The 13106-nt window shown below is 37.8% G+C and overlaps 1 protein-coding gene across 1 annotated transcript in view; it reads left to right on the top strand.

Moving 5' to 3' along the window:
* The first annotated feature begins 10827 nt into the window (after nucleotides 1-10827).
* Nucleotides 10828-13106, top strand: part of LOC106091105 (uncharacterized) — a 32879-nt gene continuing 30600 nt past the window's right edge. Inside the window, exon 1 of the mRNA XM_059367908.1 lies at nucleotides 10828-11099. Within this exon, the coding sequence (XP_059223891.1) occupies nucleotides 10828-11099 (272 nt within the window). The remainder of the gene's footprint in view (nucleotides 11100-13106) is intronic.

Genomic DNA, 13106 nt, shown 5'->3' with positions numbered 1-13106 from the left:
TTTTCGTACGTTCCTATAAGGGAGCACACAAAATTTCGCTTAAACCGCACCACCCAACCCCGAGATCTGGCGGTTCTAAAAATTAGGGTAAGGGGGAGGGTCCGCTCTCCCTTCAGATATCAAAAAATGTAGTACCCTATTTTCACCACGGGATCATTATGCACCATCTGTGAAAATTTCAAGAAAATCGGTTCTGCCGTTTCTGAGTCTGTAAGGAACACACACAAACAAACCAACAAACAAATCTACAAACAAACACAATTTGATTTTTATAAATAAGACTAGTTGAACCCGGCCCGCTTCGCTGCGCTTTCTTTTACACCATATGAATTACAACTTTCTTTCCAATTACTCTTCTTTGCATTCGCTAAGTTACGTATATATTTTGCGGCCATGTTTTTATAGAACTTTTAGACTATTGTGAAAGCTAGGAGGGTTAAAAAAATGAATACCGAAAACAGTCAGAGGACAGTTCCTATATTTTATTTAGACAACATGTCAAAACAGTAGTGAAAAGCATATGATAAACTTTGAACACACTCTCCTGCACCTCTCGCTCTCTTTTTCTTTGTTCGGGTTTGGTCGCGTATTCAAATAATTTCTATCTCTCAATAGATACCGCTGAATTTGTTGTAGGTGATTCTCACTGTTGATTCCCATCACATTGCCATCATTTTGTCTATTTTTAAATTCAATCGAATTTCCACTTTTTTCGGCCTATCTAATGTTACTGTTGCGCATGGGTAAACATCTTCGGCTTACCCATGCCAAAAATATCAGAAAAAATTTTTAGCACTGGATATTCCTTCAATAAAAGTTACGACAATAATCATTATCCATTGAAGACTTCAGTACAAAAACATACGGCCTAGAGCACTCAATTTGTTTTTTTCTCCCTCCATCATAATCTAATTTCGTCATTCCGTTTGTAAAGCATCGAAATATTCATCTAAAAACCAACAAAGTATATATGTATATTTTTGATCGTCTTGACATTCTAAATCGTTTTAGCCATGTCGGTCCGTCCATCTGTCGAAAGCACGCTAACTTTCAAAGGGATAAAGCACAAATACTTCCTATAAGTGCAGGTCAGTTGGGATTTTAAATAGGTCATATTGGTCTATGTTTTGATATAGCTGCCATATATCTCTTGGGATCTTGACCTCTTGAGCCCCTAAAAGCCGCAATTCTTATCCGATTTGTATCTAATTTTGTATAAGATATTTTGTTATGACTTCCAACATCTGTGCTATGTATGATTCAAACCGGTTTAAAACTTGATGTAGCTCCCATGTAAACCGATCTCTAATTATGACTCTCTGAGCCTCTAGAGGGCGAAATTCCTATGCGATTTGGCTAAACATTATTTTAACGACTTTTCCTATGACCTTCCACATACGTGCCAAATATGGTCTGAATGGGTCCATCACCTGACATAGCTGTCATATGAACCGATCTCCCGATTTTAATTTTTAAGCCACTATAGGGCTCAAATATTATCCAATTTTTGCTACTATGGTCTCCAACAGCCAAACCAAACATGTTCCGAATTGGTTGATAACCTGAAATAGCTCCAATAGCTTTGCAATTTATATCCATTATCCTTTGTTTGCCAATAAGGAGACATCGGGCAAAAAAATTACAAATGAGATCCATGGTAGAGGGTACGTATGGTTTGGCCCGGCCGAACTTTTCGCGCTTTTACTATTGTCACTCGATTCGTTCGCCAAGTCATTGAAAACAGCTATTTTCCCTTTATCAAATCAGCTGTTTTCAATAACTTGGCGAACGAATCGAGTGACAAAACGAAAAAAAAAATGTGTGCTCATCGGCATGCTACTTGGGCTCGACTATAAAAAGGAGGCTTCTTATCTTTCAGCTAAATTTTCAATCAAACCCGCTCCACTGAGCTTTCGCTTTCAAGATGTAGAATAATGTCACCTCTGTAACGTAACCTACTCTCCAACAGCTCTGATTCTGTGTACGTTCGTTGAGCCTCCCCCTCTAACAGTTTAACGCAAACTTGGATATTCGCACTCTACTAAATAAATTTGTATCTATGGCAAAGATAGCCACATAAATTACTTGAATTATCTATCTTAGGGTGGGAAATTTGCAAAAAAATAGTACAGCAAACAACCGCAACGAAATTCCTAGACTTTATTTTTCTTTATTTTACGTACCGATAGGTTGCCATAACAGAGATAAATGCTGCATGATCAATTTTTACCACTCTGCCCTCTCTCTGTTCGTAGTGGCGTTTCCATTCAGTTGATCAATTTGCAAACAGAATAGATTGCGCTTATTTAAATGTTAGTGCTGCCACCGATAAGGGAAAGGTTTAGACTTTAATACCCAAAATTTTAACAAAATAACTTAAAAGTTCTCCGTTCCACGTCGCTCTGGATACTTGCGCAATCACATATAAACGACTAAGAATTTTTCATTTTTCCCATCTGTTAGAGTTTTTTTGAACATATGTTATGAATCTATAAATAAATCAATGTTGTCGGCTTAGCGCCTATAACATTGATCATTATGTGTTAGTTGTCTATAACTGACTATATGGCTACCTGTTGAATAGTTATAATTTGGTCTTTTTTTTAAATCAAATCAAATTGTCATATTAAACGATTCTTAGTGGTAGAGAACTAATTTGCCAGTCTTTATATTAGGTGCGGTGGCGACAGTTCTTAGTAATTAAACCATGTAAAACTTTTGAACATGAAAGTGTTGCCCAGCAGCACGTTGTTTGGACTTGTCTAGGAAAAGAAGGCTCCTTGTCGATGAGCTAAATATGGCGGCCACCTTGAATTAAGGTTTGCAACTGCTCCTATCTCACTGAACGTCAAAACTTTGGTTGTACGGCGGCAGTGTCCTGTTAGGTAATTATAATTGATCAGCTGTTTCGAGGTGAGGTGCTCCACTAGATATATGAGCAGAATAAAGATATTATATTCGCAGTCAACAACCTTATACTTTGAATTTAACCCCATATTGTCATAATTGGTGCACACAGCCGTTTCGTGGGGGACGCCTCATTCCATCTGCCACTTGAGCACAAATTTGAATGACGCATTCCACTTAAAAATATCTATCACTTGATCTCCCATTGTTTTAATGGGGAGGTAAAGCACCACCTAGATTCTTGGACACAAAGTTTAATGCCTTATTCGTAATCTGCTACCAAATGCGTAATCTGCTACCATCTGTTTTTGGGGATGGATGACCCCTCGCATACTTGATCCCGATTTTTAATACCATATTCGTATTGAACTCCCCTATACATTTGATTTGATACCCATATTGTCCCTATCGGTCCACTTTTGATTTTAAGAGGTGTTTTTGGGGTAACGGGGTCCACCCCCTTCCCATATCAACAAACTAAAAGCCTTTTTATCCTTCCTGATCATTTTCGTAATCTACTCCCGAATACCTCATATTCGATTCCCGTATTTTCATGATCGTCCAACAAACATATTTTAGGGGGTTTTGGGGTCGGGGCGGCCCCCCATTACTTGAATCCAATTTTTAATATGAAATTCGTAGTCTAATACTGAATATCTTCCATTTGAGTCCCATATTGTCGGTTCACTTTTATTTTGGGGTAGTAATTTTAGGGTATGGGGAAGGGTCCACCCCTACCGACATCAATAAATTATATAGCCTATTGCTCCTTCCGGATCATTCCCCACAATCTGTGAAAATTTGAAAGAAAACGGTTCAGCCGTTTTTGAGTCTATACGGAATAAACAAATTTACAAGCCCACAAACAAACACAAATTCATTTTTATATATGTACTAGCTGACCCGGGCCCGCTCCGCTGCGCCTTCTTTTATTTTATATGGAACAAAAGTTTCCGTGGAATATTTATTTTCGACAATTAAAGATTTTTTAGTGAAACACGAAAATAGTATAACGCTTGGCTAACAGTTTAACAATATAAGTGCCTTTATCTGAATCCCATATGATCTTTATTGGTCTACGAATTTAAGTTTGGATATAAGGTGTACTCCCAGATACTTGGCCCTGAAAAAATATCAGCATCGTGTTCTTCGCTCAAATGCCATTTATTTAAACCCCATATTACCATTTAATAGGAGTTTACAGGATGAGGCGTCCCCCAAACACATGGCCCCAAAATAGGTTATCAAATTCGTTTCCTAATCTCAACTACTTTTCATTTGAGCCACATATTGGCATGGCCGAAAAATTTTTTCCCTTTGGCGGTGTTTTGGGAAAGGGGTGATGCCTAAATACATGGTCCTACATTTGGATATCAAATTCGTATTCTACTCCCAAATACCTTTATTTGAGCCCCATATTGCAATGGTCACTAAAAAAATTATGTGTGTGGGGTATTTTGGGAAAGGGGTAGACCACCAGAAAATTGGTTCCGAAAATGGGTATCAATTCTTACTCTGCCCCCCAATACTTTTCATTTAGGCCCACATTGTCATGGTCGGTAAATATGCCCGATTTAGGGGTGTTTTGGGGATTGGGGTGGTCGCCCAAATACTAAGCCCTGAAAATATATCAGCAACGTGCTCTATTCTCATATATCTATATACCATTTATTTGTACCCCATATTGCCATTGGCCTCAAAATTGGATATCAAATTCGTTTTCAAATCTCATTTAAACTCCTTATTGCAAAAGTCAACAAATATGTCCGGTTTGGGGTATTGGCCCTAAAAACTATAAATATTTAGTTTCACTCTCTTTACGACCCAAATTGTCTTGGTGAGCAAATACGTCCTATTTGGGGGTTGTTATGGTGGTGGGACGTCCCCTAGACAGTTGGTCCCTAATCTTGATGTCAGATCACGTGGTCTACTCCCAAATACCTTTAATTTAAGCCCCATATTTCCATAGTCGGCAAACATGACCGGCTTGGGGGGTGTTTTGGGGAATGGACGGCCACTCAGCCTTGAAAATATATATCCAATTCGTGTTCTACTCTAAAAACCCTCTTATTTGAGCCTCATATTGCAAAAGTCAGCAAATACTTACTATTTGAGTGGTGTTGTGGAGGTGGGGTGGCCCCATAGACACTTTTCCCAAATATTGATATCAGATTCGTGCTTTACTCCCAAAGACCTTTCATTTGAGCTATGGTCGTAAATTTGTTCCCTTTGGGGGATGTTTTTAGGGAGAGGCTGTCCCCCAAACACTTGGTCCCATATTTGGATATCAGATTCTCATTCTACACTCAAATACCTTTTATTTAAGACCCATATTCCCATGGTCAGTAAATAAATCCTGTTTGGGGGGTGTTTTGGGAAAGGGGTCCACCCCCCCAGAAAAGTGATCTCACATTTAGATATGATATTCGTATTCTACTCGCAAATACCTTTCATTTGAGTCCTATATTGCCATGATCGGTATATGTCCGATTTAGGGGTGTTTTGGGGATGGGGTGGACCCCCAGAAACGTGGTCCCACATTTGGATATCAGATTCGTATACTACTCGCAAATACCTTTCCTTTGAGTCCCATATTGCCATGGTCGGTAAATATGTCAGATTTAGGGGTGTTTTGGGGGTTGGTGTGGTCCCCCTAGCTCTTGGTTCGACAAATGGATATCAGAAACGTTTTCTCATCCTAAATACCTTTCATTTGAGTCCCATATTGTCGTGATTGGTGCAAATATATGTTTGGTAGGTTTTAGGGTGGGGCGGCCCCCCTAGGTACCCCACCCGAAATTTGGACACTAAATTCATATTCGCCTAAATCGCACCACCCATCTCCGAGATCTGGCGTTTCTGAAAATTAGGGTAAGGGGGAGGGTCCGCCCCCCTTCAGATATCAAAAAATGTAGTACCCTATTTTCACCACGGGGTCACCATCTGTGAAAATTTCAAGAAAATCGGTTCAGCCGTTTCTAAGTCTATAAGGAACACACAAACATACAAACAAACACAAATTGCTTTTTGTATATAAGATATAGATAGATAGATATGTAAATCTGACGGTATTCCAACTCGCGAACATGCAACATAAGAAGTAATTGTGAAAAATTTCAAATGCCTAGCTTTCTTCCTTCGAAAGTAAGCGTGCTTTCGACAGACGGACATAGCTAGATCAAATTAATTTTAATACTTTATGGGATCTTAGACGAATATTGCGAGGTGTTACAAACTGAAATGATGAAATTAGTATACCCCAACCTATGGTGGAGGGTATAAAAACAGAAACGCCATAAAAAAAAAAACAGAAAGTCATCCGTTTCCGGCAAATTTCAGAGGGTTTGAATGCCTAAGTATTCAGATGTTGACGATAAGATGGACCACAACATTAGGAAATAAAAACATTCCACTTTCTGGGCCAATAATCAAAGAAAAAGCAATAGAGTTTGCAGCATCATTAGGAAAATTTGATTTTGTGGCAAGTTCGGGATGGCTTGATAAATTTAAACGAAGACACAACACAAACACAGGCAGGATAGGTTAGAGCCATACATATTCACACTTACCCAACTGCTTTAAAGAATACAATCCTAACGACATTTTTAACGCAAATGAAACTGGCCTGTTTTTTTAAACGATTGCCATCCGGAACACTTGAATTTAAAAATGGAAAATGTGTTGGTGGGAAGAAAAAGCAAGGAAAGAATTACTGTAATGGTTGGCTCCAATATGACCGGTAGAGGCTGCTTGTTATAGGCAAAACCCACGTTGTTTCAAAGTTCTGACAAATCTGGAGGTGGATTACGAGAATAATAGCAAATCATGAATGACTAGGGATTTGTATGAAAAATGCCTTCTTAAGTTACACAAACAATTCCCTGTTCAAAAGAGACATACTATTTTATTTGTTGACAATTGTCCAGCCCATCCCAAATCCACTCAAGATAAGCTAAAATACATCAAACTTGTCTAATTTCCTCCTAACATGGCTTCAGCTTTACAGCCGATAGATTAAGGAATTATCCAAAATTTAACGCAATATTGCAGAAAAGGAATTTTGCAAAAATTGGGTGCTACTCTGACAGTGATACGCCTTTATCAATTAGATTACTTGATGCAGTTCTTAATTCACGAATAAAGCTTCAAATAAGACGTCAAAAGCAAAACAATTGACCACTGCTTAAAAAAGGCTGGCTTTCCAAGCACAGCTATAGAAAAATCTGACATTGAAGAAAATAATATTTCTTTGACACAAATATGGTCTGAACATGTAGAAGAGAATACTATTAAAGATGTTACGATTGAAGACTATGTAAATGTTGATTGCGACACTTTAACTATGGATTATCCCTCGGATTAAGATACTCTACAAGACATTTTATCAAATCGGTATCACACGTCAAATTTTCAAGGTACAATCGTATGTTAAAATAACGAAGAACAAACAGTAAGTTTATACCTTTTAATACCCACCGCCGAAGGATGGGGGTATATTCATTTTGTCACTCCGTTTGCAACACATCGAAATATTCATTTCCGACCCTGTAAAAATAACTATTCTTGATCGTCGTAAAAATCTAAGACGTCCGTCCGTCTGTCAGTTGATCACGCTACTGTCTTTAAAAATTGAGATATTGAGCGGAAACTTTGCACAGATTCTTTTTTTGTCCATAAGCAGGTTAAGTTCGAAGATGGGCTATATCGGAATATATCTTGATATAGCCCCAATATAGACCGATCCGCCGATGTAAGGTCCTAGGCCAATAAAATCCACATTTATTATCCGATTTTGCTGAAATTTGGGCCACTCGATATCCTCCTTTAATTTGGCCCCGATCGGTCCAGATTTGGATATAGCTGTCATATAGACCGATCTCTCGATTTATGGCCTTGGACCCATAAAAGGCGCATTTATTGCCCGATTATGGCAATATTAGGGACAGTGATTATGATAGGCTCTTCTACATCTTTCTGCCATTTGCTCCAGATCGGTCCAGATTTGGATATAGCTGCCATATAGACCGATCTCTCAATTTAAGGTCTTGGGCCCATAATAGGTGAATTTATTGTCTGATTTTGCCAAGTTTTGGGACAGTAAGTTGTGTTAGTACCTTGGACATTCCTCTATAATTTGCCCCAGATTTGGACATAGCTTTCGCCGAAATTTTGGACAATGAGTTGTGTTAGGCCCTTCGACATCCCTCTTCAATTTGGCTCAGATCGGTGCAGATTTGAATATAGCTGTCATGAAGACCGATATCTCGACTTAAAGTCTTGGCCCCAAAAAAAGGCGTATTTATAATCCAAATTCGCCGAAATTTGATCCAGAAGTTAGACTTTTCGGCATCCGTATCATCTGTATTTGGATATAACTACCAAAAAGACCATAATTTTGTTCTACGAAATTGAACATTGACTTGCACTTATTAAACCACTCAATAGACTACTCAATGTCTGCGCCGAATTTGGTCCAAATCAGACCATATTTCGATATATCTGCTATGGAAGCATAAGTTATGCATTTTTCACCGGATTATAATGAAAGGTAGTTTACATTTATACCCGAGGTGGTGAGTATCTTAAGCTCGGCCCGGCCGAACATAATGCCTTTTTATTTGTTCTATTTAGATTCGGAGGATGATGAATCGGACACAGATGGAGAGGTTTCCGAATTGCCCTCATTTTTCCAATCAGAGACGTAGTATAAAATGATAAGAACTTTTATGAAGTCTCGAAACAATGTCCCAGATCATATTTTTACTTCTCGTACTCACTGTGAAGACTTGATAAAGAAAAGTGGCAAAAACAAATACTAATGAAAATCACTTCATACAAATAAATATCCAATTTCATGCACGCAAGAATGTTTGTTTACTCTTGCACTTAGGTCAAATAAAAACTAAATTTCGGTCAGTTTCTCTACAACGTAGTATTTCGTTGGTCACCAACTGCTTCGTTATTGAGAAGTTCGGCTGTATATTCTCGAAAAAAAAAACATGTTTGTGCTTCTAAGCACTAGTTGCGAAGAGAAAATATTTTTTTTATTATTGGTACTTTAAATTCGGTAGTGAGAGGGTTAGCCGATTTTTGCACAATATCTTCTGTCATGACATTTACTATGTGTGCCGATTTTGTTTGAAATCGGTTCAGATTTAGATATGGCTTCCATATATATTTTTGTCCGATTTTGACTGATACTGCAATAATTTGGTCATTAAGTGATCCCCATAAAATTAGGTATGAAATTTTTTTCTTACGTCTCTTGAGATCAGTGTTGAATTTCAAAGAAATCCATTCCCATATACAGTCGAAACCGGATAAGTGAAACTCTAAAAATACATCGATTTAGTTTCACTTATCCGTAATTTTCACATTAGCGTTTTTCGGATAAGTGTTATAAGTTTCTGGTTAAGTTAATTTTTTAAATTACAGATAGTTTCTCATAGGAATTACTTTTTCACTTATGCCTTTTCAGTTTCATATAAAAACAGAATTTGGAGTATAAAAGCTTTTTCAGTTAAGTGATTATCGCTTAAGCGAATTGAGTTCGCTTAAGTGAATAACACCAAAAAATTAATGGTTATTTCCATCAAGTTTCACTTAAGCGGGATTTTTCACTAAAGCGTATTGCAGTTATGCGGTTTCAACTACATATGTATTTCCATATTTTTATACCCACCACCGAAGGATGGGGGTATATTAATTTTGTCACTCCGTTTGCAACACATCGAAATATCCATTCACTACCCCATAAAGTATATATATTCTTGATCAGCGTAAAAATCTAAGACGATCTAGCCATGTCCGTCCGCCTGTCCATCTCTCTGTTGAAATCACGCTACAGTCTTCAAAAATAGAGATGTTGACCTGAAACTTTGCACAGATTCTTTTTTTGCCCATAAACAGGTTAAGTTCGAGTTAAGTTCGAAAAGGCGCATTTATTGTCCGATGTTGCCGAAATTTGAGACAGTGAGCTAAGTCAAGGCGCATGCATAATCCGATTAAACTGAATAGTGAATAGTTTGATATAGTGTGTTATGCTTTTCGACTTCCGTATGGTATATGGTTCAGACCGGTTTATTTTTAGTAATAGCTACTAAAAATACCAATATTTTGTTATACACAATTGAACAATGACTTGTACTTTTTAGCATTTTGTCCAAATCGGAACATATTTCGATATAGTTACAATGGGGAATAGGGTATGCATTTTTCACCGGATTTTGACGGATTTTTGTTTACTTATATACCCGCCTTAGGGCTTTTTCACTTGTTACTTTAAGGGTGTTTCCAAAACACAACCGATCTTCTTAAAATTTTGCACAACGAAAATCTTTACTTCAAATTTAAGTAAATTTCAATCTCGACGATGAAAAGCTGGACTTTTCCCAAATTTAGCCCATCTTTACTTGTTTACCATAAATGTGATAGAATGAAGAAAATAAAACAAAACTACTTCGCGATATCAAGGACAGATCTATCAAAGATAAGATGTCAATAATATTATTCTGGAAAAAACAAACGTGTGATATTGAGTAAAAAAACCCAACACACGCAACATCAACGTGTCATAGATCAGGGTGTCAGTAAGACAAAATAATAACCAACCAGAGAAAATATACATTCATCGAACGATAGAGAACACATTAATAATTTCATTTACTTTGTTATGGACGCTGAGTAAAACTCTTTACAATGATAAAAGCTACGAACAGAAAGCAGCAGCTCCAACAATGTTACGATAAACAAAACTATTTTTCCAACATCAGTAGCCGGGAGGGCGACTATAAAAGTAACCAGAAACTTGACACTGGCATTAGTTCCACTTGTGATTCTCATCAGCACACCAGGAAGGTCTTCTTCAAATTACACACAGCAGAAAGCAAGCTAACATATAACTTTGACAATTAAATAAATATGGCTGGTATTAAAGCAATGACTTTGGTGGCAATGGCTTTGGTGGTCATGACCCACTCAACTGGAGTCTCTGGCCAAGTCACTTCGGCTCAATGTTGTCCCACCAATATTGAGGTTGTACCCAACTTTGATATACCCCAGTATATGGGCACATGGTACGAGTACGCCAAATACCCTACCATCTTTGAGGGTGATGGCGTTTGTGTGAAAGCCGAGTACACGCTGCAGAATGATGGCGTAGTAGCTGTGAAAAACAGTCAGGTCAATGCAAAGTAAGTCAAATTCAGTAGGGCTGTCGGAGAAGTTTGGTGAAGTTGGCTTTTTATACCCTTCACCATATGATGGGGGTATACTAACTTCGTTATTCCATTTGTAACACATCGAAATATTGATCTGAGACCCAACAAAGTATATATAATCTTGATCGTCTTGACATTTTAAGTCGATTAGGCCATGTCCGTCCGTTTTGCATAAATACTTGTTATTTGTGCAGGCCCTATCGGCCCATGTTTTAGTATAGCTGCCATATAAACCGATATCGGATCTTGACTACTTGAGCCTCTAGAGGGCGCAATTCCTTTTCAATTGCGCCGAAATTTTGCATGATATTTTTTGTTATGACTTCCAAGAACTGTGCCAGGTATGGTTTAAATGATTCATAACCTCATATAGCTCCCATATAAACGGATCTCGGATCTTGCTTTTTGCCGTGCTAAGTATTGCTTAAATCGATTTTTACCTTATGTAGGTCCCATATAAACCGATTTCAGATTTTGATTTTTTGATCCGATTAAGGGCGCAATTATTATCTGATTTGGCTGAAATTTAGCATTCAGCATGCCTGCCAAATATGGTATGAATCGGTCTTAAATCTGATATAGCTCCCATATAAACCGATCTACCGATATTCCTTTTTGAGTCCCTATATCCGATTTGGTTGAAATTTTGCACAATGACTTTTACTATGGTCTCCAACATTAAAATTAAGTGTGGTTCCGACAGCATGGCAATTTTTATCTTTATCCTTTGTTTGCCTTTAAAGAAATATCGGCCAAAGAACTTGACAAATGTCATCCATGGTCTTTTAGTCCGATTTCCAACAACTGTGCCAAGTATGGTCTAAATCACCTAATAAAGCTCCCATATAAAGATTTCTCCCGATTTAAGGTCTTGAGTCCCAGAAAGCCACCACTGTTATCCGATATGGCTGAAATTATGCAAGTAGTGTTTCGCTTTATCTACCAACATCCTTGCAAAATATTGTCGTATAACCTGATATAGCTCACATATAAACCGAGCACCTAGTAAACCTTCAAACGCCTTAAGTTTCTCCGCTATGGCAGAAATTTGGTATATATGGTACATCTACGCCCTTCAACTAAGTTCATCCTGTGGAAACTTTTAGCAGAATCCATGGCGGGTTACTACGATTCGGCCTGGCTGAAATTAATACATTTAACTTGTTTTTATACCCTTCACCGATGGGGGTATACTAATTTCGTCATTCCGTTTGTCGACGTCGAATTATACGTTTAAGACGCCATAGAGTATATATATTCTTGATCGTCTTCATATTTTAAGTCGGTCTAGCCATGTTCGTCCGTCTGTCGATCAGTCTGTCGAAAGCACTCTAATATTCGAAGGAGTAAGGCTAGGCGCTTTCAATTTTGCACAAATGCTTTTTATTAGTGTAGGTAGGTTATGATTGTAAATGGGCCATATCGGAGCGTGTTTTGATATAGCTGCCATATAAACCGATCTTCAATCTTGACTTCTTAGGCCACTAGAGGGCGCAAGTCTTATCCGATTTGACTCAAATTTTGCGCGAGGTGTTTCGTTATGACTTCCCAAAACGGTGCTATGTATGATTCAAATCGGTCCAAAACCTGATACAGCTGCCATTTAAACCGAACTTAGATCTTGACTTCTTTGGCCACTAGAGGGTGCAATTATTGTCCAATTTGAACTAAATTTAGCATAATGTGCTTAGTATGGTCTAAATCGGTTCACAACCTGATATAGCTCCCATATAAACCAGTCTCTCGATTATACTTCTTCAGCCTCTAGAGATCGCAAATAATATCCGATTTGGCTGAAATTAATGATTTTCTGATCACTGGTAAATTTCTTAGAAATCGGTTCAGATTTAGATAAAGCTATCATATATATATTTCCCGATTTTTATACCCACCACCATACGATGGGAGTGTATTAATCTACCCATTCCGTTTGTAATACCTCGAAATATTCGTCTAAGACCCCATAAAAAATATATATAC

Source organism: Stomoxys calcitrans, chromosome 1 (genome assembly GCF_963082655.1).
Source record: "Stomoxys calcitrans chromosome 1, idStoCalc2.1, whole genome shotgun sequence".
In the NCBI taxonomy this organism is placed as follows: Eukaryota; Metazoa; Arthropoda; class Insecta; order Diptera; family Muscidae; genus Stomoxys; species Stomoxys calcitrans.
Note: the sequence above shows the minus strand (reverse complement) of the source record. Positions and strands in the feature narration are given on the sequence as shown.